At 43.6% G+C, this 26902-nt stretch overlaps 1 protein-coding gene across 2 annotated transcripts in view; it reads left to right on the top strand.

Moving 5' to 3' along the window:
- The window catches only part of EML6 (EMAP like 6), a 272951-nt gene that overhangs the window by 206577 nt on the left and 39472 nt on the right, over window positions 1-26902 (top strand). For both annotated transcript variants that reach the window (XM_047743696.1, XM_047743695.1), the window contains exons 23-28: window positions 1453-1605; window positions 1778-1909; window positions 9484-9572; window positions 13209-13385; window positions 20572-20773; window positions 20887-21013. In XM_047743696.1, the coding sequence (XP_047599652.1) occupies window positions 1453-1605; window positions 1778-1909; window positions 9484-9572; window positions 13209-13385; window positions 20572-20773; window positions 20887-21013 (880 nt within the window). The remainder of the gene's footprint in view (window positions 1-1452; window positions 1606-1777; window positions 1910-9483; window positions 9573-13208; window positions 13386-20571; window positions 20774-20886; window positions 21014-26902) is intronic.

Here is a 26902-nt window from a genome sequence, read left to right as displayed (position 1 = left end):
GACAGAACTGAACTCAGACCCAGACAGAGTGGGCTTCAGAGATCAAGCCTCCGGCTGCTGCCTAAGGCTGTTTTTCCCTGCCATCTTGCCTTTCTTTATAGTGGACTTGGAGGCTTAGTCAGTGGGGGAGTCAGGATTCAAACCCAGGTCTGACTCCGAAGCCCATACCCCTAAACACAGGACTGAATCCTTTGACCACTAATTTATATGGGGAAATTGACATACTAAGACCTCCTTGTGAGTGACTTCAGTGTCAGACAATGGACTTTACTCACTAGGTTAAAAATTAGTTCAGTGGAACAACTACCAACATATCTTAGGTGGATGACCATTCAATCCAGTTCACAGCGGTTTTCCTGGAGTAATTATTAATAGCTCTCCCTTTCACTCTGAGAAGTGTCCTGGTTTGTACATTGCAGCGTATGGTTAACCTAATCTTGACTCTCCTCAAGGGCAGGCTTGTCTTGTGTTCTCTCGGCCCTGGCACCAGGTGTGACTCGCAGTACCTAAAGGACTTGTTGCTACCTGAGTGCATGAAGGAAGATGGAATTTAGATAAGGCAGTTTGGAGTTGCTGGTATGACATAGCTTTCAGCATACCATGAACCGTGACAGAGGGGAGCGTGTGGAAACGGAGTTTGGAGTTCCTTAGCACAAGGCTGTGGGACTGTCCCGTCCCTGGGAGGGGTGCTTACCAAAGTCTGGACAATAAGAAAGATGGGGGGAGATTCTTAAATAGGGGTCCTTTTAAACGCCCCCCCACACAGAGTCCACACTCATTCAGAAATGTCTCCCTGTGACCCCGAAAAGCAGTGGGAACGTGGCTCACGTGGCACTGGCAGCCCGCACTGTTTAGTTTTATTGACACCTTCGGAAAGAGTGTTGTTCATGACAGAAGAAGCAGGATAAAATCTTTCACCTCTAGAATTCTGCATTAGGACTCTTGGATCAAAGACTTGGAGTGACTCTAAGATCAGCAAGGTCTCTAAAGCAAGTTTTGTGTGTAAGGCATGATATCCAAAAAAGGGTTTCTGGAAACTGAATTCCAGTATTCCTGTTCTCAAATATCCTCTTTTCTTGGAACCAAAAGTACTGGTTTTATTAATCCTTCACTCCTTTCCCCCATTCACTTCCGGGGTCTTTTGAAAATACCAGATATTCAAGTAGTAAGAAATGAATGGATAATCCTTAAAGAAATAGAAAATGTTTTGTTTGGTGCGGTTTTGTTGTTGTTCTTGTTCTTGTTGTCATTTTAACATTCTGATCATCGTCCTTGGGTTTGAAAGGAAGATACATTCTAAATTACAAAGCTGTAGTTCTTCTCACAAGTAATGTTAAAGACACCGTCACATGTCTACGCAGAATGTACATGGGCAAATGTCTCCTTCTCTTCATTGAGTCTGCTTGATGATAGAATCATGCTGAGAACTGTTCCTCGTGGATTCTTTTGTAGGTGGAAGATGCTGTGCCTTCTCCCCTGATGGGAAAGCCTTAGCAGTTGGCTTGAATGATGGGAGTTTCCTGGTCGTAAATGCTGACACTGTTGAAGACATGGTCTCCTTCCATCACAGAAAAGAAATGATCTCTGATATTAAATTTTCAAAAGGTAAAGATTATAGCAGAGACTTTCTAGACTATGTGGGGATAAAAATTTACAAAAACAGACTATTTAAATACTTCCTTGACCATTTTTCCCATTTTGAAATAAGCTCCTGCAAGTAAATTCCTGTGTAAAACATTTGGGTTTTACTGGTTTTAACTGCACATTTTCTTTACAGATACAGGAAAATACCTTGCTGTGGCATCCCATGATAACTTTGTGGATATCTACAATGTCCTTATAAGCAAACGGGTTGGCATCTGTAAAGGTGCTTCTAGTTATATCACACACATTGACTGGGACTCAAGAGGTAAAGTATGTTGTGGCTTCTAAGATATAATCTTTGTTTTAAAAAAGTCAATAGCCATTCACGTGTTATTTCCAGAGAGAGGAGACCGGTTGAGTTTTGGAGAAAACCTGAGTGAGAACCCACAATCAATATAAATGACTGTAACTTTACACCCCAGGGGCACCTGCTATTAACATTTTGAGTATTTTTTGTCTTATTACTACTACTACAATTATTATTATTATTCAAGCCACTGAGATTTAAGACCATTAAAGGTACGAGGTGCCTTCTGTTACCGAAGCAATCCACTTCTTCACCTTTGGGTTCAGCATGCTGTGTCCTGGCCCTGCGTCTCCCCCTTTCCATTTTCCCTTTTCCTATCAGTGTTCCACCCCGCAAAGAATAGCCCCGGAAGTCTCCAGCAATTGTCACCTTCCGGCATAGGTAGAGAGCTACATTCAGTGCACCTCATGTCACCCTGCTCTCCAAGTCACGCCCATGACAAATCCAGTTTCTACCAGCAAAGTTTTAAGCCAGACAATGTGGTTGATTCAGAAGTAAGACACAGTTCCTATAGTTCTCACCAGAGTTTGTAAGTTAGTGAGGGAGACAGACTTGTACTTGAAGTGCAGGCACCTAGACGGTAAGGCTTGGGAATGAGAAGCGGGAAGTCACAGGCAGGGGCGTGCAGGGCCTCAGAATGGGTGGTGTCAGCATTAGGCATGCAGGGCGGGTCTGCACTGTTACAGGGTGGGTCACTTTTAAGTCTCATCCCAGGGACTTGGCGGATGTTAAGAGTTTGGGGTAGGCGTCTAGGAATGGGCAGGGACCCAGCTTTCAAAGAAGTTTTAGTTGACTGTGAGGGAAAAGCACCAAGACCAGGGGTGCCTCTGAGGAAAGAGCTCATGGGGGAACCTGTGGAGCCTCATGGAAGCAACATCCTTTGAGGTGGATCTTGAAAGACTAGTAGAAGTTCACTAGGTGATAAAGTCTAGGATGAGCATTCCAGGCTCCAAAGGAATATGGCATTTCAAAACAGTAGGTGGGAAGAACAGGGGGAGATAAAGAAACTAATGTTGACTGACTGAGGGCAAGAAGGGAGAAGACTGTGGAGAGACAAACCAGGACTGTGAAGGAACCTTTACGCCATGCCAGGAGTTGAGCCCTGCCCTTTACCCTGGAGGGATTAGGTAACTCTGAGGGACTTAGGGTGGGGCAACCCCTGCCATCTTGGGAGGACAAGGAAGCCTAGAGTTGGAAAGCAACTAAAATCAGCCAGGAGAGAGGGGCTGAGGGCCTCAATCCAAGCGAGATGATTTCAGAGTTGCCAGAATATTCTATTTCAAGTATCTGTTGGAAGTACTGGCCATAGATGGACAGATACTTCTGCTAGGCAGGTGTTCATGTTTAACCATACTTGCCACCCTGGAATTTGGATTTTATTTGAGCCTCACAACCCATAGGTATTTTACACAGTGCACCAGAAGGATGGAAGCATGCTGTGGATTGTAAGGTGCAAGTTCCAGCAAGGGCAGAGGGAAATCAGATAAGTCCCTCTCACTTTCATGTCCAAGCCTGGCCAGACACAGGGCCTAGGCTGGGCTTGGTTACCAGATGGGACACTGCTGTCCTGAGAGTCCTCTAGGGACCAGGGAGGCCCAGGGGATAGAGGGAGACAATAGCTTCTCAGCCCCCCTCTATGGATGTTCTCCGCTTTATTGTTTAAACACCAAAAAAAAAAAAAACCCAAAAAAAACAGAGATAGAGAAAGTGATTTCCCCTCTGGATGTCCTCTAGCTAACGTCCCTCTTTACAATGTCTTGGGAGCAGGATTTAGGACAGTCAGGGGCAGCCTGGTGCACACACAGTAGAGTACCGGGCATTTCGTTGGGAATCTAACACTCACACCGTATGTGGCACAACATGTGAAATCCCACCATGTCAGTGACCGTTGGTGGGGGTCTATGCTCAATTATTATTTACAAGAGAAAATGGGACATAGGAAGAATAAATTTCAGTTGGGAAGATTTCTTTTACATTAGTTTTAATTGTGGTAAAAACACATAAAATTTAGCATCTTAGCCATTGTTAAATGTGTGGTTCAGGGACATCAGCTGCATCCACACTGTTGTGCACCCTTCACCGGCGCCCATGTGCGGAAATCAATCATCTTGTAAACCACCAAACAGTAACTCCCCTTTTCCCAACCCCCCAGCGCCTGCCAACCACCATTCTACTTGCATCTTTCTGAATCTGACAACTCTAGGTATCTCGTGTAAGTGGAATCAGACAGTTTTTGGGTGTTTTAAAGATTTATTCATTCATTTTAGGGGTGCCTGGGTGGCTCAGTGGGTTAAGCCGAGCCTTCGGCTCAGGTCATGATCTCAGGGTCCTGGGATTGAGCCCCTCATCAGGTTCTCTGCTCAGCAGGGAGCCTGCTTCCCCCTCTCTCTCTCTGCCTGCCTCTCTGCCTACTTGTGATCTCTCTGTGTCAAATAAATAAAATCTTTAAAAAAAATTTATTAATTCATTTTAGAGAGGGAAAGAGAGTGCGAGCGCAGGGAGGGCAGGAGGAGAAGGAGAGAGAGACTCTCTTGCAGACTCCCTGTTGAGCACAGTGTTGAGGTGGGGCTTGAGATCACCACCTGAGCTGAAATTAACCAACCGGACCACCCAGGCAGCCCCAGTATTTGTTTTTTTTATAACTGATTTATCTCACCTAACATAAGGCACTTAAGATTAATCCATATGGTAGCATGGATCAGAATTTCCTTCCTTTTTAAAGCTGAATAATACTCCACTGTATGTACAGACCACAATTTTTTTATCCCGTCATGCATCGATGGACACCGGGGTAGCTTCTGCCTTTTAGTCATTGTGAATAAGGTAGCTATGAACATGGGTCTACTAGATCCTGCTTTTAATTCTCGGGGGTGTATAGACCCTGAAGGGGAATTGCTGAGTCAGACGGTGATTGTATGTTTAATTTGTCGAGGCACCAATGTACTGGTTCCCATAGCAACTGCACCACTTTACATTCTTACCAGCAGAGAACGGCGTTCGGTAACCAATACTTGTTATTTCTGATTTGGGGGCATCATTTTTATAGTCACTGTCCTTGTAGGTATGAAATGGTATCTTACTGCATTTTTTACTTGTGTTTTGGGTATTTTTTTTTTTAATTCTGCAAATGTGGGGCACCTGGGTGGCTCTGTCAGTCTGCCTTCGACTCAGATCCTGATCCCCGAGTTCTGGGGTCGAGCCCCACATCGGGCTCCCTGCTCAATGGGGAGCCTGCTTCTCCCTCTCCCTTTGTCATTACCCATGTTTTTACTCTCTCTTTCTCTCTCAAATAAACAAAATCTCTAAAAAATTAATTCTGCAAATGTATAGGCCCTGTGTGGGATGCTAGGGCTATAAAGAGGAGTAAGTCCTAAATGGAAAGAGCAAGATCTTGGCCAGGATCGGTAGGTTGCAATCACACAGGTGTCCCGGTGATGGTCTATATAGATGACCCTCAATGTGGAGCCATCACTTTGGAGGGAGAGAGACACACCTCACTATTTCCATAATTCTGCCCTAAGCCAGCCTCTGTAGTCCAGCTAGAGCTCAGGGTGATGGAAAAGTCTCCGGGGAGTAAGGAGGCTGAGGTCTTTGAAAAGCCTTTGCCTCCTGTCCTAAGTGACCCCTTGGGTCAGGTGAGCATATCAGAGTCAATGTTTTCTATGGATGGAGAGGAGAATAGAATACCTCTGATTTTTGGGGGGTTATTCTGTCTGGAGAATGAGAGCAAGTATGCCTGTGGATCTTCCCTGGTGTAACTCCAGCATGACAGCCATGAGACATGTGTCGTATCGGTATGCTAGTGCTCCTGATAGCCCAGTTCTCACAGGGCTTGACCTCAGGAGCGTGCCATACTGCCTCGAGACCAGCCTCACTTTTCATGGTGGGGCCTCGAGCGTCTGGAGGGGCTAAAGAGCAGAACTCAGGAGCAGGCTTCTGTTTCATTGCTTTGATCTTGTCAAAAATAGCGAACACATTTGCCAGAGCCAGCTGGCTCGTCAGGGGCGGGGATGGCGCAGTCACCAGCCGCTGCAGCCTTTCGTGTCCATGGCAACCATGGGTCCTAAGAAATCATCGAAAAGCACATCAGGCTATTGCAGGAATACCAGCTCCCCCTGAGTGAAGCTCCTGCACAAAATGCATGAGAAAGAAAGAAAGAATGTACGGAGAGAGAAAATATGGAAGAACATTTTCTAGCTGATAGTAGTTTGTTTCTAGAAATACCGGGACTGTAAGATTATCAGTGAACAGTTTGGGCCATAAGAGAACGCTCCTTGCCATTTCCATTGCAAATGGTCTGATATATTGGGTACATTTAGTCTGAATTTCGGAACTGTTCTAACTTGTAAATTATATGGCAACTGGGATGATGGGTGTTAATCAGTTTTGTGGATTATCTAGTTCTCTATACCTGTGGGGACTGCGGTTTCCTATACCCACTTAGTAACAAGGCCATCTGGCCCTTCCAGTTCTCTTCCTACTTGTGAGTAGATATTTCTAGTGAATAAAAATGTGGGAATCCTGAAAGAATAGGGTTACTCTTACTAAGGGGCAATTATAAGTGGATTATGCAGATTTTTTGCTCTTTCCTTCTGTTCTCAGAATATTTCGGTGCTTATATGACAGCAGAAGGCAGCAGAAAAAAAGAGTGGTGACTAAATATTTTTTCTATGCTTAAAAAAAAGTAATAACCACAGTAAAGAATATGGAGGGGGTAGGGAGAGGAATCACACCCCTAATTCCACTTTCCTAACAAAGAATTTTTGCAGTTTTTAAAAAATTCCTTCATATCCTTGGTTGCAAGGAATTCAAACCCACTCAGCTTAAAATTTTTAAAATAATAATGATCAATGAGCTTATTGGGAAGAAATAGGGATAGCTCATGAAATCCAAGAGCTGGAAGCAATGTCTCCTGAGGAACTCACTTTAGGAATGAACCAGAAAACCAAGCAGGCACTTCTCCCCTCTTCTCTCCTCTCCTGCTCCGAGTAAGCTCAGTTCAGTGTCCACTGCTGTCCCCGGTCTGGTGTCTGCCTTTGGCCCCTTTTTCTGCACAGGCAGCTTTCCTTAATTCATTGGCATGTGGTCCACTCAGTTGCCCCAAAATGCCACCCTCACTTCCAAAGTTCCCATCTTATCCCAGCTAGGCACCCACTGATTGGGTCTCCAAGATTCTGAGTTCCCAGGAAAGGGAATTTGAGTGCCCACTCCCATCTCTGTCCTGGCCCGTCCTGGGTCATTGTCTTCCAGAGGATAAACACGGCCATGGGGGCCATGCAGCCCAAGGCAGGGGTCAGTTCTCAGGAAAAGGGCATGAGCTAGGTTGGTAACCCCAGACATTATGGTGCTGAGCAGCACTCCTGGTGCTTATCTCTTGTGCTTAGATGTTCTCATAATCTTGCAATTATAAAGTGCTTCACTTAACTATTCTAATACTTTTGGGGTATTCTTTAAAATATTACCTTTGAAACTACAGTGTAAAGTGAATTGTTGGGATTATCTGGGAATTATGATTCTTTGAGATTACGATTCATTGAATTCTTTGATTCTTAATATCTCATGGCCAGAAGCTATCTACAGTTAGCCACTGAATCAAAGAATGTTGTCATTGAATTCTTTGATCCCTTTTCCAGATCATTTGTTATTTGCACTTCCTCTTGAGAATCCTAAAAAATACTTTGTAGGTCTATTTAGTTCATTGGAAAAATATTATTCATTTTCTTATAATACTAAATAGCCAAAGCTCATTTAACTACCTTTTTTTTTTCTTGTTTGTGTATGTTCAGCCACAAATTCAGGGAAATGTGCCCTTTTCAAAGGAAGCATTTTCAAATTCACTCGCTCCTCACAGCCAAGGCCCCTCATCACCATTTTATAACCCAGCAAATTAGTAGCAAGTAAGGTTTTCAATTACAAAAATAGCCTTATTTTTAATTAATCACTGAGCAATAGACCTGCAGCTTCAGAAGGTTCACCAAACCAGCTTGCAGACCCAGGCGGCTCCCACCTGAGCATTAAAGAGCCTGGGAGAAGACACAGAGTTCTTATCTTGATAATACTTTTGCAGGAAGGACATTTCAAGACTACTAGATATACAGATTATGGGGGACAAGTAGGGGAAGAAATGGTATGATGTAAATGTACACGGAATTATTTAAGATGAAATATTAGGCCACCTGAGGTTAACTTCAGAAAAATCTGGTGAGGGCCTGAGTGGTGGCTCATGGAACGGGGCTGGGCCATGAGCTTGTAACCGTTGAAGCTGGACACTGACTGGACGCGTAGGGGTTCTTCATATTCTTCTTACTTCTACATGTGTTTGAAATGTCCTGTGATTTTAAAATGCTGAAAAAAAGGGGCACCTGGGTAGCTCAGTGGGTTAAGCCTCTGCCCTCAGCTCAGGTCATGATCTCGTGGTTTTGGGATCAAGCCCCACATCGGGCTCTCTGCTTGGCAGGGAGCCTGCTTCATCCTCTCTCTCTGCCTGCCTCTTTGCCTACTTGTGATCTCTATCTGTCAAATAAATAAATAAAATCTTTAAAAAAAAATGCTGAAAAAAATACCGGTCTGTATCTTTTGAGTCATTTAAATTTCAAGCCATGAAGGATTAGTGAGGTGCTAGGAGGAGATTCGGAATATCTCATCTTCAACATTGATCAAAACAAATTCAAGATTTTAATTTTAAATCAGACCCAAAGAGCATTTTTTTTAATAGTTTATTTATTTGCTTAACAGACAGAGATCACAAATAGGCAGAGAAGCAGGCAGAGAGAGAGGGGGAAGAGGGTTCCCTGCTGAGCAGAGAGCCCGATGCGGGGCTCGATCCCAGGACCCCGGGATCATGACCTGAGCCGAAGGCAGCCACTTAACCAACTGAGCCACTCAGGCGCCCCCCAAAGAGCATTTTTGCTCAACCCTTTGTTTGGAGAAAATCTTGGATTTTTTTTTTTTTTTTTTTTTTTTTTTTTTTTTTTACAAATTTTCAAGTAAGGTGGGGGTGGGGGGAGCATTTGTAGGTTGTTTTGTGTGTCTTTATCTTCCAGTTTCTAAACTTCAAAGGACAAATTTAGAATTTAGGTCTGGGTAAATGTGGATGCTTGCCACAAGGTTCTCATGTCTGATGCCATAGTTCTTGCCAAAGCAGTTTCCTTTTACTGCATGCTTGTGCAACCAGGAAAACGGGCAAAAAAAAAAAAAAAAAAATTAAAAAAAGAAACCCAGATTTTGTCAAGCTTTCGAAAAATATGTACTTCTATTGCAACAGAGTAAAACACAGCAGGCTTGATTCTAGGAGGGATGTGCAAGGTCACATTAAAAGGAATGAGGTCCCCATTGACAAATTACTGGCTCCGGGGTCTGAGCCATGCCATGTAATTGCCTGTACATGCACTTCTGGAGAATTCACCATTTATTTGCTCAATTTACGAGACTGATTAAAATGAATCCAAATAGTTGCAACCATGCTTAGCTCTTTACAATAGAAAGATAAGTGCAGATGTGAATTGTCTTTCTGCTTCATTCTCTCATACCAGGAAAATTGTTGCAAGTTAATTCGGGTGCCAAAGAACAACTCTTTTTTGAAGCTCCAAGAGGCAAACGGCATATAATAAGACCTTCAGAGGTAACAGTCCTATACAGAGATTTTTAAAAAGTGTTTTGTGAAGATGTAATATGTCCATTTTAAATAAAAACCTGCCACTTATTATCCATTGGTAGGGGTTATATTCAGTGTACCTTTAAGCGTGCTTGTGTCTTAAATGTGACCGCTTAATCCAGCTCCCTCCATTCTGAGGACCTATGGATCCCCGGGCCTGCTGGTGTAGCATGGCGCATTCCTGCAGTCTGCCTTCTGCTCCATTTCCCTCTGCTGGGAGACACTGACTAAGCTAGCAGCTTGGGTACCACATAGTCCTTCTTCCACTGGACATCCCTGGCCTTTCGTGCACAGCTTTCTGTGAACATAAATGCTTGAAACGTGCTTTCTCACTCTTTACTATTTATTATAGTATTATCTTCTGCAACAACAGTGGGAGAAATTACTTTTCAAGATAAAAGTACAACCTGACCATCCATTTGTATCAAATTATTTCCCCTCTCCATATTTTCCTCATGTCCTTGGCCACCGAGGTCATTTTTAAATTATTGAAATCCAAGCCTATATACAAAATCTGAATCCATGAACTAATGCCTTCCTAAAGGCTCTGCTGCTCCTGTGGGCAGGTGGATCTCTCAGGGTTCATGCGAACGTGGATGGCCAAAAGGTAATTGCCTGATTGAGCCCTAAGGACCTTGTCTCAGCCTCACGAGATAATCCGACTCATTTATTTGCTGTGTAACCTTTGATGAAAGAAAAGGAAGTCTTGCTTCTGTAGAAGGAGAGGGGTCAGAGGGTACACAGCTGAGGGACAGGCATCCGCCTCTCTCTGACTTCAGTTTGCTAGTAATAGAAACTACCCCATCGTTGCAAAGTGGGACAGGGACACTGGGACTTGCGCCCATTCATAATGTTTTCATGGTTTCTAAAGTACTTATGCACTATGTAAGAAACAGCAGTTGTCATAGATGATGGCGTTATGTTCATGGAGATTGTTGACTGGTCAATTGTTCTCACTCCCAGATCCCAATTTATTTATCTCTGATCAGTTGCTATTTTAACTTTTTTAAAGAAACCTCCATAGCCTTGAGTAAGAGATGTTTTAAATTATGTCACTTGTTCACTAGATACTAGATACTTGGTGAATGTTCTGGCGCTTCATAAGCCTATGTTTTTGTCTCCAGAACAGACTAGTGTGATGGTTGTCAGTCGCCTTTTACAGAGAGGGAGAGGAAGGCTCCAGGACAGCAGGAGCCGTGGAGCTGCGGTCCCAGTCTTGAGGGGACCGTGTGTGACTTGGCAGCCTTGACCACGGGGCCTCTTGGATTTCTCCTGTGTATTTTAACATCATTTTACATCATTTCATCTGTCTTTTCCCTTCATGTTCTGGTGCCCCCAAATAAGTATACTACAGTAAAATTCAGTCTAACCCAGTGGTGAGAGGGGAATGACTCTAGCTTGGGACCACTGGGCACTTACTATGTATAAGAAGAGGATGCACACGAGGGAAGTTCATGTTACAAGGCTCCTTGCAATGCCAGGCTCGGGCTCTGTCACTCTGTGGTAACAGTTGGTATCCCAGAGGCTGGTCCCTGGTGCTGCTGTTTGGGGAGGCCATGCTGCGGATGTTTCCATGCCTAGCGTCCCCAGTCTTTCTTCCTCAGGGCCCTGGAGAGGCAGCTCAGCATTTCCTTTACCAGTATTGTCAGGCCCTTCAACTGCATAGGAAGGATTTGGGAAATCCTCTTTACAAAAAAGATTTTTTTTTTCTTTAAAAAGCCATGGTGAAACTAATGCAAAGCTTACTCAGCAAACTGTTAAGTATGACAAATATTAAAATGTTTAAATCGGTATGGTGCAGCACGGTGCAGTTAAAGCCACACTAAACTAGGAGGCTGGCTCTCGTGAGGTTGTTTGCCCTCTTCCTCTAAGCCAGCTGTGATTTACAGTTTACAGGGCTCACCTCTCTGAGCTTCAGTTTCTTCCCCGGGAAATTACCATGGTAATGACGCAGCTGTGAGGTGAGGTGCTGTGGAAAAGACCCTTTGAGGACCCTTCTTCCATCTAAGTTCCAGGATTTTTAACAAGTTTACCACTTTGCGGTTTTGTGGATTGCAGAGGTCATACTTAATGTTCCGTTTTACATGCAGTTTCCAGAGCTTCCAGCAAATGAGATATTTGCTTGGGGACCACAGGGCCCAGATCTGGCCAAGGGGGATCTGCTGGGGTGACCGCAGGGTAAGCCCTAGATAACGAGGTCAAGGAAAGTGCCACAAAGGGAGTGGGGATGGACGGGGCATCTCAGAAATGGAATCTGGAACCTGGAAGGGAGTCAGTGGCCAGAAAGACTGCTTGTAGAACCAGCAGGAATGATTTCCTTCTCTTCCTGAGAAGGCCACTTTAAGCCACCTCAAATCACCCCTGTCTGTGGTCCTGCCCGAGGCCCCCCAAATCACCGGGGCCAGTGCAGCTTTTTGGTTCCAGTTCTGCGTGGGTCCAGAAAGGACAGAATGTGAAATGAGAAATTTCAGTAACTAAAATACGTTTAACACCTCCCCGTGTTGTGACTAAAACCCTAGCTGCGTCTTATCTTGCCGTTCCTCTGTAATACTAGGAGATACTAGCTGATCGGACTCCCCAGGGGAGTCTAACACACAGTGTAGTTACTGTTGTTTATTTTAAAAAGGAAAGCCTAGATTTTATCACAATTTGACCTATGTGAATTTTAAGTCTTCTGTCCATGAATTTCAGACAAAACAGTTTTAAAGGATAAAATATATATTTTAGGGCAATGCAATATGAACAGTTCTTCAGTTTTTTAAGATTGTCTCTCTGTAGCATACAGGATTTAAGCTAGCTGCAGAATCTTGTTACACATTCCTTCTAGAAAGTAGTCCTTTAAAACAAAATTTATGTCTGTGGACTTTTAAAAATAGCATGCTAACTGATCAGCCCGAGTGATCAATGAAGCAGAGTGGTTCTCACTTGGGAGCCATTTTGCTCCTCCCCCAGGGCATTTGACAATGTCTGGGGACCACTTGGGGAGGGAGACTACTGGCAGGTAGAAGAAAGGGATGCCAGTAAAATACTCCCGTGCACGGGACAGTCCCTGACCACAGATAATCATCTGGCCTAGAGTCTTAGTACTGCTGTCACTGAGAAACCCTGATCCAGTTTATGGCTTCAATGATGGTACACATCTAGGGAAGAACTAAGAGATTTTCTTGCCATCTGGTTTCCACAATTCCAAAATGTTGATTTTATCTGTAGAAAAATATATGGCTACCTGACTGTAGTGTTTATTAAGATAATGCAGAGGCCACTCACAAATGCAGCTTGGAACTTTCGCACCTCAGATCACAACACAAATGCCTGATGTTGGCCAAGTCTTCAGTTAGAGCGACTCCGCTTCATATCGTTTCTTTTTAAAAAGAAAAACAGATCATACGGCATAAGGAATTCAGTCAGTGGTATTGTAATAGACTTGGATAGTGACAGATGGGAGCTATACTCGTGCTGAGCAGAGCTTCGGACTCATAGACTTGGGCAATCACCGTGCTGTACACTGGGAACTACTGTAACATTGCCCACCAACTGTGCTTCCAGTGAAAAAGATCTCTCGATTGTGTGAAAATATATTCATTTTCCTTCCTTCTTTTTAAGATTGAGAAGATAGAGTGGGACACGTGGACATGCGTCCTGGGGCCCACCTGCGAGGGCATCTGGCCTGCGCATAGTGATGTGACTGATGTCAACGCGGCCAGTCTTACCAAAGACTGTTCCCTCCTAGCCACCGGAGATGATTTTGGCTTTGTTAAGCTTTTCTCCTATCCTGTCAAGGTAATACTGCATGCTTATTGTATATACTTGCTCAGTCTCGTCAATAACCTAAAATCTATGTATTGTATCTAAGTGGATTTTTAAATATTGAACGCATAAGCAGTCAGCGATGTCATCGGCAGCCCTCTTGCTATGTGTGCTGTCTAAACACCTCCTGACTTGTTTGTATAGAAGTCAGATCCTCGTGGTATCTAATTCCTCCTTGAAAGGCCTTCAGTGGCCATTAAATCCAACATCTCACCAACAGCAAGGGAGGAATTTCTTTGCAATGTCTTGGACCAGTGCCTTTCTAACCTGTACTAGCATACTTCCAGAGAGGAGGGACTTACTACCTCACAAAGCAGCCCAATTCATTATTAAATAGTTCTTTTTTTTTTTTTTAATACCGAGGTTTCCAGCTTCTCTGCATCTTTGCCAACACTTAGTTCAATTGTCAAAATGTTCTGCTCTATACAGAACTGAAGTTTCTTCTCTTTAGCCAAAGTTCTGCCTTCTGAACCATCACCAAGTAACTGCAGTCCTCTCCCTGAGCCTTCATGTGGAGGAAGATAGTATTTGATTCCCTGAAATCTCATTTTCTCCTGCCGAAATGTGTCCAGTTCTTTTTTTTTTTTTTTTAATTTATTTGACAGGTAGAGATCACAAGTAGGCAGAGAGGCAGGCAGAGAGAGAGAGAGGAGGAGGAGGCAGGCTCCCTGCTGAGCAGAGAGCCCGATGCGGGACTCGATTCCAGGACCCTGAGATCATGACCTGAGCCGAAGGCAGAGGCTTTAACCACTGAGCCACCCAGGCACCCCGAAATGTGTCCAGTTCTTCAGGCATTTCCCACAGCTCGTCGTTTCCAGCTGCCCCTGCCTCTGATCACACTCCGTGTTATCAGTTCCATTCCAGACTATCTCATCTGAAATGGAATTCACCACTTCAGATGTTGACCAGCTCAGGCTCAGCAGGACTCTTATCTTCTTCTTTTGATTTTGTATTTGGATTAGATCACATTCAAGTGGCACCAGCTCTATGGGCTGCCACACTGTGCAGCTGAATCTTAGATTTCATTCCAGAAAAAAATGTTTAGGTTATCCCTTATCTTGTATGTACACAATTGATTTTCTAAAATTTGAGTACAGAGCTTTATATCTGTACCCAATGAGATTTATGTTACTACACCTCATTGTTCTAACCTGTCGACATCTTTTAAACATTTTTTCAAAATACTTACTTTCCTTTCCAGCATCACGTTATCTTCTCATTTCACAAGTGGAAGTTTTAAATTATGGGGAGAAGAAATAAAAAGACTAGAAAAACCCAGTGGCAGCACCAGGAGCCCCATTCATTTCGATATTCTATTTATTAGTACACCCATTGGGTTAGAGTTCCTCAGTCAGTAACAGACCTTTATATTTACCTGACTGTGCTATCACCGAGCTCAAATTTCTATGTCTAGTCCAAGGACACATCATTAATAACTTGGAAAATATCTTGCTAAAAGCCACATGAACTGTGTCTCTGGTATCCTTAATCTCTCTTTCTAATAAACCAATCAGTAAAAGATACACAGTTCACAGTGAACCCCTGTCGCTGCCTAATGATCATTACTTCTTTTCCAAGTGCTTATTGACCTTTTGTGTAATAATTCACCTTAGAATTTTCCAGGGATTGCATCAACTCATGAATCAATATTTGCCAGAGTCTACATGTTTTCCCTTTTGAATACAGGAACCTTTTTATGTTTGGTGCCACCTCTCCTGGTTTCTAAACTCCCCAGCTGTTACTGACCTGACTTCTGTGGTCACATTGGATGGACCTAGACTCATACATACAGCTCTGTTTTGCCCTTTTGGGTTTGAAGAGCATTCTCTTTATAGAGGAGATGAGTAGATCTGTTTTCTGTTGCTATTAAATAATCTGATCTAAATAGTGTTCCTAACTTCTGCTTTTTTTCTACCCCTAAATATATCCTTAAATTCCTTTTCAGTGTCTTAGGTTTTGACTTCAGCATTCCTGAAACTGTATTAAAGTTGTCTGGGCGAGACTTGTATTCATCCTCGGTTATCTGCTCCTCCGTCACGTGTACACTTAAGACCCGACCACACCAGTTTCCTTGGCTGCAACTTGGGTTTCTTTGGATGCCTTCCTCTTTGATCCTTCATTTGCTAACATACTGTCAGATTGTTATTTTTGTAGTTTTTTCTAAGACACACTTCTCATGTATACGTCCAGTCCCAAATTCCAAAGCCAACTAGTAACCTTCCCTCAATGATTCATGACTTCACTACCACTTACCAGCCCCCCTTCCTATCTGATCAGAGTTCAGTTCTCTGTAGCACTTGTCCTTCCTACAGCTACATTTTTTGGAAATGAGTTTGCCCACAGAACAAGTCAAAAAGTTAGTGATACCGGTTTTAGTAGACAGGTTGGGGCAGATCTTTAGATAGCTGAGATCCCCACGGTACCACCACATCGTCCTCCTGAGCTAAGTTCGTTGTTGGTCCTGGGAATTCATCATCCACATCCGCAGCCTGCCCGCATGGGCTGGCTATCGCAGAAGTATCAAGCTGTGTTCCTCCAACTCCCAGAATTCCAAGGAGGCTCCTCAAGGACAACCCGAAGCAACAGGGTAGGGGCCAAGTGAAGGGGCCCTGGGGCCCCATCCCTGCTTTCATCAGAGTCACTGTGTGTTTTGTATTTTATACATTGAGTTTCTATGTAAGATTTCTTCTAAAATTTTGTGAAAAAAATGTTCAAGCATAGAGATAAGGCAAAAGAATGATACAGCGAACCCCTGGGACCCCACCACCTAGATTCTATATGTAATTCAAAGTAAGTTGTAGATATCAGGGTACTTAGCCCTGAATGTTTCAACATGCCTATCATTACCTATTGTTCAGTATTTGCTTATGGTGTTTTTTAAGTAAAACATTTATTTAGTTGAAATACACAAAATTTTTTAAGGTTCCTTTTTTTGTTTTGTTTTGTTTTAAAGATTTTATGTATTTATTTGAGACAGAGAAAGAGCACAAGTGGGTGGGAGGGAGGGATAGAACAGAGGGAGAGGAAGAAGCAGGCTCCTGCTCAGCCCTGATATGGGGCTCTCCTGGGATCATGACCTGAGCCCCAGGCAGACACTTAACTGACTGAGCCACCCAGGTGCCACTTAAGGTTCCTTTTGGGTGAACATTGACAAATACATACACCTACATGGTCCAAACACCTATCAAGATACAGATCACTACCATTACCCCAGGAAATTGCCTCATGCTAACTTCTGGGTCAGTTCCCTCCCCCGACTTCTATTCTCACATGAAGAGACTATTCCATTGTTTTTCACCATGGATAAATTTTACCTGTCCCAGAACTTCATATAAATGGAATGATCAAGTAGGTGCTGTTTTATGTCTGGCTTCCTTCACTTAGATAATGTTTCTGAGAGTCCTCCTTGGTATTCTGTGTAATAATGGTTCCTTTTTATAGCTGAGTGGAATTCCATTGTATGGATAGAACAGAGTTTGTTTATCAACATGGCTATCAAGGGGCACATGCTTTTCCAGTGTTTGGTTGTATAACGCTGCGAGCAACATATTTTGGACGAATCTTTGTGGACATGTTTTCTCCCTCTTATGTAAATACGTAGGAGTGAAATTTCTGGGTCTAGGGGGAAGTGCATGTTTAACTTTTTAAGAAACTGCCAGACCTTCTTCCAAAGTGGTTGTATCATTTTTCATTCTCACAGAGCAGTTAAGAGAGTCCAGTTGCCAACATTCAATGTTGTCTGACTTGTAAAATTTAGCTGTCCTGGGAGCAGACAATATGATCTCATTGTGTTTGTAATTTCTATTTCCCTGATGACTAAGGATGCTAAGCACTTACTTGTTTCCTTATTGACCACTTGTGAAGTGTTTGTACAAATCTTTTATCCACTGTTTTAAGTTGGATTGTTTATCTTTTTATTCCTGAGTTATACTGTGTAAGATCTGATTAAAGAAACAGTTTCATAATTTAACAGCATTTGAAAACCCCTGGTCAATGTAAACTACTTTGATAGTGTCACTTCTCTTCCTCTTCTTTTTCTTAATCTGATTTTTCTGGTACACTTTCACCCCTAAATATGGGAACCCAAGCTGGTGAATTTTTCTAGCTCTATAGTCATACTCCTTCAGTGCTCTGAGCCTGTTGGACAAATTTCTCCAAGCTGAATGCTTGCTTCTCCACCAAAATTCATATGTTGAAGCCCTACCATCCAGTGTGACTGAATATAGAGAGGGCATTTGCAGAAATAAGTAAGGTTAAATGTAGGCATAAGGCTGGGGTTCTGATCCGATAGGATTAATGTTCTTGTGAGAAGAAACACCACAGAGATCACTCTCTCTCTCTCTCTCTCCATGCACACACACACTGAGTAAAAGCCATAAGCATACTTTCTGTGTGCTCATAGATGGTGTGTCTAAACCAGGAAGGGAGCTCTCACCACGAACCAAATTGGCTGACACCTTGATCTTAAACTTTCCAGCCTCTTCCCAGAACTGTGAGAAATGAATTTCTGTTGTTTAAGCCCCCTCCCCAACATGTGGTGTCTTGGTAGGACAGCCCTACCCCATTAGCTACCTCCCACTGCAATAGTCTAGCAGGGAGTCCCATGTCATTGGGCCTTCATAATACCTACAAGTGCTCATCACCACAGAGCAATCTCTTTGCCCAAAATCCAAGTTCCATTTGTTACACTCTAATGTCATGTCTTCTTCTTGACCCCTTGTCTTGTTCTTCTTTTCTAGGAGTTACTTGGCCTCTCTTCCAGGCAGTTTTCTTGCAATGACTAACACGTGCTCTTATATATTCAGTTTTACAGTGTAAAATCTTCTTGATGAGGTATTAGTCCCCTGATTATCACATTATTTCCTGCCTCCATGGAACAGACTTTTCCAGAGTCCACCCAATTTTCTAATACCTTGTATCATGTCGCAGAAAACCCAGTTCTCTCCTTAGACACCATCTATATAGCTGGCCAGTTGTTCCCATAGCCTCCGTTCCCTTGCAAGTTGCGCCCTTCGACTATACCAGCGAAGTTAAAATACACCATGTCATTGACATTTCTAAAACCCACCCTCATGTTCTCAAGTCTCCTTCCCAGAAAGTCAGAGCTTCTAGAGAATGGTTCTTCTGAAAGGAACCTTGTCTGTTAAGTGTGACAGGCAGAGAGCCCCATGTAAAATGTGAATCTGGGGAGAGGGTACATCGCTATCATCAAACTCTCAGGTAAGCCTCACCAAACAGCGGTCAACACCCAGTCCTGTAGAGACATATTCCAGATTCTTTGTTTTTTCGTGACTCAGTGGAAGAGGAAAGTTGTGGTAGAGAGTCCCAATGAGGGATACACAAATGCGTGGTTTGACATGATGACCCGGAAGGACAGCTCATTGGACTGGCTCTGCTAGGTCAGCAGGAGGCTCCTTCCATAGGCCCTAAGGGAACCACCAAACATCCCAGCTGGCCTCTTCCTCCTGGGGGAGAAGCTAATTTCCTGAAAGTGTCTAGTAACTATGAATTCCCTTTATTGTTCCATGGAACAGGGATCTTGTTTCATATTCTGAGAATCTTGAATCCCCCTTTGCTGCAAGAATCTCAACTTTGTGAAATCACTTCAGTGGCTCAGAACTTTTTCCTCTTTCTCCTGTGTCACTTTCTTTCCCTCTGCAATCTGATTATGATCACCTTAGAATGTTTTTTTCTTCCGAACCTTTCTTTTTGGATTTTGTCTCTCATCCTGTCTAGAAACCCTATATCCCATTATGTAAGTAGGAGTATGGAGCGACATTCCTCAGGCTCTTTTCTTTGTCCACCTCAAGAAGTAAGCTTGTGTTTGTAGTAGATACAGTGGGTAGGTTCCTGCTTCCAACTGGAAGACCAGCAGGACACATGGCTGGCTGCTGCCACTAAGCCTGTCCTCTTTGTTGCCATTATCTCTGCCTATTTTGTAGCAAACCAGTGGCTCTGGAAGGCTTCCTGGAAATATGGCCTGCCTCTCTGCTTCCCTGCTCTTTCTACACTCAGTACTCTGTTGAGGAGTGGGCATTGCCACTCCTCTCTCAGGTAGGGGGCCGCCCAATACAGAGAGATCTTGACTAAAAGTATTTCAGAGTCACGCACTCTGCTGCACCTGTCTCCTGCCATGTGTCTGTGCTGGTTTCAGGTTCCCTAACATGCCAGTCCAAACCCTCTGGAAGCCTCTTCCGTTATTGAGTCCAGTTTCCATCGGGGACACCGATGGCCCTCTCACAACCTCAGAAAGAGTGTGCAGCTTTCCACATCGGTCAAGGTACTCTCTGGTTGTTGCTGAGAGGATGGAAAAACTCTCCCTCTTTAAATGGCTCTCGCCGGAGCTGTTTTTGCCAGGCCATGGCTCATGAGCCAAAAATGGAAGCTGCTTTCTGGTGGCAGCTTCGGCTTCCACCGCATGTCAGCACTGCCCCGTGTGAGCTGCCGCCTTGTATTTCACCCTTTTCCTTCCCCACCTGGGGTGAATGTTGTGTGGCCTGGGTGTGCAACGCTGAAGAGCTTTCCGTATTCACTCATAAATTGGGCTCTTTTATTTGGTTATGCTTGTTGAAAAGGAAATTACTTTGTTTTAAAATGAATTATTTGGGTGTTTCCAGGGAAAATTGTTTCCAGTATCTGTGGCAGAAACTGCTGTGTTGTTTTAAATCTTATTTTAGGCCCCAGGATTATAAGCAGTCCCTTGGTCTTCTGTCCTAGCCTGGGCTGTGGTACAGAAGCCACTATGGGGGTTGACAGGGAAGATACTTCTCATCTCAAATGTCAGCCAGACTCACCATCAGGAGTTTCCACTAGAGACCTGTGGAGAATGTACATCTGATATTTGAGAAAAACAAATAAGCTTCATACACTTCATTAGGCTCCCAGAAGTAGGTTCTGTAGTCTAATGTTTCTTCCTTCCCTCACAAACTCCATACTGAGGACCTGTAACAAGCCAGGTGATGTTTTAGGAAAAAAAGAGACCGAGTGCCTGCCCTCATGGAGCTTCCACTCTAAAGAAACAGAGGGAAACTGCTGCTTAGATCAACTGCTTACTTTGTATCCACTAGAAGCCACTCTGGAAAAGAACTCGGATGAAATAGTCTGGAGGCAGGAGTAATGAGACTCTGGATGGGGTACTCATGGGTTTCTGGCTCTACAGGGCCAGCACGCAAGATTCAAGAAGTATGTGGGGCACAGCGCGCACGTCACCAACGTGAGGTGGCTGCACAATGACTCTGTGCTGCTCACGGTGGGCGGCGCGGACACCGCCTTGATGATCTGGACGAGGGAGTTCGTGGGGACTCAAGAGAGCAAACTAGTGGACAGTGAGGAGTCAGACACAGATGCGGAAGAGGACGGAGGTGAGCGAGCCCCACCGGCCATGAGCTGCTGCCCCTTCCTGCACAACCCACCCCCCATCCTCCCTTCCCACTGCCAACCAACTCCACGCTCCTGTTTCTTTCCATTGTTTGAGGCTATGACAGCGACGTTGCTAGAGAGAAGGCCATTGACTACACCACCAAGATCTATGCAGTGAGCATCAGGGAAATGGAAGGCACCAAACCACACCAGCAGCTGAAAGAAGTTTCGGTGGAAGAAAGGTATGGTGTCGCCAGGTTTGTCCACATTTATTACATCTGATGACAAGAAACTGATTTCAACAAGAGTTCATTTTCTTTGGCCTCAGAGTTGCTACCTTGACTAGGCTTTTGTGTATATGCACAGAGTCTTAACCTGCATACAGACTTAACCTGGGGAAAATTGCCCGTGGCCCTTAATACATGGCAAAGCATGGGTCACACTTTGCGGAAGTGGGTTGTGGAATATGACTTGAATGAACATGAGATCTGGTTGAATCAGGCTTCCTCTTGTCCAGAAAGGATGTCAGGATAGCCACCCGCTGGCTGGAACGTGATGGCTAACAGGAGACATCCTGATTAAAGGGGTAGGAGGGTGGGAGGGTGTCTAAGGTCCTGAAGAAATATTTGTGGATCACAAAAAATAATCCTCTGTTCTGACCAGAGTCTGTGCGTCACGCTGTATCACTTGGCGTACCTTCTGTCATTGTCTCTTCACCTGCCCAAGATTGTTCAGGTGGGTTTGGTGAGTCCAGACCTAACCAATTTGTTTTTGCCACCTTGGGATCCTATATAGAGAGTTTCAGATGTTATTTTAGGTCTTTCTGATGTGCTGTTGTGAACATCGGTAAGGGAAATAGCCAAATACTTAGGCAATTTTCTTAGGAAAAAAGCTCATAGTTACTACAGTTTCTCAACTTAAACATATTCATACTAGGAAGGATAAATACTCACTAAAAACTCTAACATCTGAAGAGAATTTCATGGATCACAAAGATGTTTTAAGAATTCTCTGTGGGTACTTCATATTGACATGGTTTGGGTGATCACAAGTACCCTGGTCCCACATAATTAATGAGATTCAGGTTTTGTTTTGTTTTTTTTTTTTTTCATTCAGTGTGGCTTTCTGCCTAATAATAACTGCTTCAAAAATTTTATCTATCACTTCTTAAAATTAGGTGGGAATGTAAATATAAAGAAATATTTCCCCCTCCTGCTTCAGTTCATTGCTAGATGTTAAAATAAGCTTGATGGGGTGCCCGGGTGGCTCAGTGGTTTAAGCCTTTGCCTTCGGCTCAGGTCATGATCTCAGGGTCCTAGGATAGAGCCCCACACTGGGGCTCTCTGCTTGGCAGGGAGCCTGCTTCCCCGCCCTCTCTCTGCCTGCCTCTCTGCCTACTTGTGATCTCTCTCTGTCAAATAAATAAATAAAATCTTATTAAAAAAATAAGCTTGATAAACAGGGGATGCTGTACACAAACAAATTTGGAATCTGCTACACGAATCTCTAAATCATCCCTGGCATCTTTGTTAAATGTCACTGGGAAGATTCAGAGTTCTCTTTTGATTAAAAAAAATTATAGAGATTTTTTTTGCAGTAGTCTATAAATTACAGTTTATCTTGCTTGCAACATTGTTCTTCTAAGGCCACAAAGGGAAAATAATTTTAAAGGGCCTGCTACTGAGAATAAAGAAAAAAAAGAACCATATGCACCTAAGTGCCTTAGTAAGCCTCAGCCTTAAATAATCCACCCTTAGAAACATTTGGTCTAAATTAAACATTCTTTTGGGAGAAAAATTACCCAACCTTTCCAATGTCATGTACCGTTACGAAACGACTTGACTTGGCTATTATTCCAAGGTTGTTTCTGGCTGATGTCTACAACCCAGTGCTTTGTCATGCTGAGACTTAGGCCAGCCACTAAGATTTAGAAATCTAAGCAAATTCCAACTCCAAACACTGCAATTGGTTTCTCACCTAAGCGGAGGCTCATCTGAACTTCCACTTGTCACAAGGTCTCTTTGGGTAGGCCTGTAAAAATACTCATCCCTGTTCAATTTAGGAAAAGGTGTGAGAAGTGAGGTACAAAGGACCTTTAAGAATTTTCAATCTTAAAATCTCCAGAATTTGGAAGCTACCTCACCACATCAGTTTGGGCACTTATAAGTATATTAGCAGCCACAGGATTGACTTTTTGATATATACAAAAGGAAAAAAAATGCTACATAGTATTGAGAGATATAGGGGTTGGCATTTCAGGACTCTGTTGGCATTTTAAAATAATTCACACCAGGGTGTAGTTAAAAAGTGCAGTGAACAAAACATTTTTGAGATAAATATAGGGTCCAGAGGAATAATCAAGGCTTTTTTATACAGAGCAACATCCTTCGTAACTTAAAAACCTTGACAGCTTCAGTTCCCAGAGTGGGCTGTAACCAGAAAGCAGGATGACAGCTGCAAGGCATGCTGGGAGCGAAGCTGGACCACAGCAGGAAGGAGTGAGCAAGGAAGGAGGAGTAAATGGTGTCTGAATCAACGGCATCCATGGGAGCAAATCCTAATCAGAACCAAAAAAAAAAGCTGTCTCCACCAGTTCTCATCAGTAATGTTAGGGGAACTTGAATCTCAGAGATAGGATGCTAGACAGCATCTGGACTACAGAAGAGAGAAGGGCATGACAGTCAAGGTGGGATGTTCAGAGACTGTGTAAGAAAGGAGGATGAGAGAAGGAAAGTGGGGTGGGGAGGACTCTTGACAATAAGCTAGGCAAATATCTCATCTGAGTCCTCACCTGGGATAAGAAACAGGCTCTGTGAACTCCAGCATCCCAAGCAGAAGAGAGAGAGGCAGAAATAGAAAAGCTGGGGACCTCAGACAAAGAGTCTGATGTCAGGCAGCTCCTGGCTTCTCCCTGCCAATATTTCAGGACCGTCTGTCCTGACACTCTTCCCTTTGACCCTGATTAGAGACACAGAGGCTCTTCTTGACCTGCCCTTCGTTGTTCCCTCCCACGCAGACCTGCAGATACCTGGGTGCTTTCTCTATACACCCGGGCCAAGACACCCCAGTGAGACTAACCAGAGACAAGTACTGGAGAATCGCAAGAGGCATGAGTGCGGAACAACCTCTTGGTGCAGGGACTCGTTTTGCCTTTTACCAGTGTTTCTGAAAATTCTACTTCCAATTTAAATCCTTTCCACTTTAGAAACATGAGATGAGCACAGGATCCATCATAGTGAAAACAGTGCCTTGTAGACAGCGGCAGGTTATGCACCAGTTAGTTTTTAAGCAACTGCGTCTCTTAATTCCTCGCTTTACAGGTAGTCCTAGATGGTTTCTGATTAGACCCCATTATCTGATTTTAAAAGAGCTGCAAGGCTTTGGATTGTGCTTCTTTGTACATTTCCTAACACACCGGGAGTTTGGATTCTTCAGCAGTCACATGATCTCTAGTTCCAATATTTTGAGAAGTGGGAAAATGGAGTGAAATTTGTAATTGCTGTCAAAAGAATACTGAATTATACCTACCAAAGATGAAATCCCTTCCAGGTGTTTATCAAGTATCCGGGCCCCCCACTCCAACTTTGCCCTAGCACACTGGGTGCCTAGTCCCTTTAGTCTAACCACCCTGGTCTAGCCAGAACCCAGCCTTGGGTAGTCTTGAGTAATCCTGCTGCTCACCTGCCATGTGTGGCATGGGGCTGAGGAAAGTCAGGAAGACTTTTAAGCCTTTTCCAGTTGGGGGAACCTATGCTTTTAGAGCTCACCCACACACTCAGGCTGCCCCGTAGTGCTCTCCTTCAACCTCTGCTGACTCCAGCTCTGGTCTAAAGCAACCTTTCTAACCTCTGCTGCCTCTCAAGTTCCCACCTTCATCCTGACACACCCCCTCGCTTTCAACTTTTGGCCTCGTTTCTACTTTGCCCTGTTTTCTTAATATTATGGCTGCTTCATCTGCCTGCAAACTTAAAATTATTCCTTAATAAATACGCTTAATGTCAGTTCTTTTTTGGAAAGAAAAAACAGGAGGGGAAGGGTGGTTTTCAGAGCAACTTAAGATACAAAACGCCTACCATCATAACAGCACAAGGGATAGTACCAACATACTATGTTCTCACTTCAGTAAAAGCAGTTCTCCTGAACTCATCAGGTGACAAAATCCCTGGAATTTGCTCAGCACCAGATTACTAGAGTTGCCTATAAGATGTTAGGTCCATAATCAAGGAGTGAGACTGATAAAAAGCGAAGGTCAAGCAAAGCTTTATTTTGTGCCAAGCATCGAGAATCAAACCAACAGGTCGGGCCATCTCTTACAAAGAGACAACCCCTCCCAGCCTCAGAGACTAACTTTTATAGAGCAAAGGCCCTGTGGTTGAGCCTGGCCACACACAGGTGGCCAATGAGATTGCAACACACAGAGAAAACTGCACAGTCATGCTAGGTCACACACGGGTGGCCAATTGAATTTCAATTTACCCTAATAGATATTTGAACTAGAAGTTTCTTGCACCACTTTACCAAGGTCACACCAAGTTGATATGTTGTTTTCTAATTTATAAGGGATGACTTTCAGTTTCAGGGAGGTCACCCAGCCCACACTGGCCTAAGTAAAAGGAACCTATTGGCTGACATGTCCAAAAATCCAGGGGTAGGGTGACTTTAGGTGTCATATGATAGGGAAACTCAGATCTTGCTGTTCTCTCCCCATAGCTCAGTTCTGCTTTCTCTGGTTATTGCAATTCAAGTAGCAAAATGACTGCAGTGCCTGAAGCTTAGAGTCCAGCATGAAGGAACTGCCTCTGATTGACAAGTCCTCACAAATGTTTGATGATGTACTATTGGCTCTGGTGGATCACATGACCACCCTTGAACCAATCACTGGTGATCTGTAAAATATGAGCCTTTTATTGGCTGTTTAGGTAAGTAGTCTTATCCTACCCATAAATAAGCAGTGTGATCACCTCTACCAGAAGTAAACGTCCAAGGTGGTTAACAGAATTGGATTTCTGTATGAGCCTACAACAGGACGTGTCTACTGCCCACCACGTTTTTCTTGTCATATACACACTCTTAAAATACTCCAATTTAAACTATCCCACATAAATGATTGAAAATGCAGTTAGCTCCTCCCAAAGAGTTTCAATCAGTTACTGTGTCCAGCCCCACATCCAGGATCTCGGGGAGCTATGAAGTCTTCTCCAGGTCCAGACGAAGCTCTTCATCGTCCTATGACTAACAGTAATGTTGACCACCCTAACATGCCAAATAGACAGTGGTGAGGAGAGGACAGAACGAGGATAGTTTTTTAAACCGCCACTTGGAAGGAGAGAGAGTGAGACGCAAAACACAGGGGTCTCTGGTCCATGTCTGTATCATCCTCCGCTGTCTGGAACAGTCACGGACTCCTGCCTTTGCCATGTGCATGTTTTGCACAACTCTACAATAATATGAATTTTAGAAGAAGTCAACAGTCAGAGGATGTAAAGGTTGTGTTTGTTATGAGAAAAGTTACATATCTAAAGATATATACAGAGTAGGAGGTAACACGCTATCTTCTAAAAGAGCCAGCTTCCCCTAGTCTTTCAAATTCTTCCTGGAACATAAGCAATGCTCCTGGGGGGTAAAGATTCTGCCAGGCACTGGAAACTCTGTCACTCCCGCAGAAGAATTAAATCCTTACCCCTCCTCTGCCCCTGCCATTCTGCCCCAGACTCCTCCCAGTCTCTTCCAGAAACTCTGGCTCTGTGCTTGGCCACTCCATGACCAGTACACCAGTACACAGACAGGGAGGAAAGGTCAACTTTAAGAGACATTACCAAGAAGGCCCAAGCTTTAGGTACGTCTAATTCCATTTTTATCCTTTACCCTTTGGCCTAAGTGTTGGCATTTCATAGCATCAACTTAACAGGAAAAGGACTTTTGACATTTCAGACTGCTAACTACTTGGATACTCTAAGTCAGTCATATCAGTGAAACAAATTACTTTTTTCTTTTGAAAAATCATTTTTCATTCTTCCCGTCCTCATTTTTTTGATGATCAACTGAGCACTGGTTAATTGGTTACTGTTGGTATATATTCCTTTTTAAAGGCATAGGTTTTATTTGTCTCTTGAGGCAGAAGTATAACCATT

This window comes from Lutra lutra, chromosome 9, assembly GCF_902655055.1.
Source record: "Lutra lutra chromosome 9, mLutLut1.2, whole genome shotgun sequence".
Lineage (NCBI taxonomy): Eukaryota > Metazoa > Chordata > Mammalia > Carnivora > Mustelidae > Lutra > Lutra lutra.
Note: the sequence above shows the minus strand (reverse complement) of the source record. Positions and strands in the feature narration are given on the sequence as shown.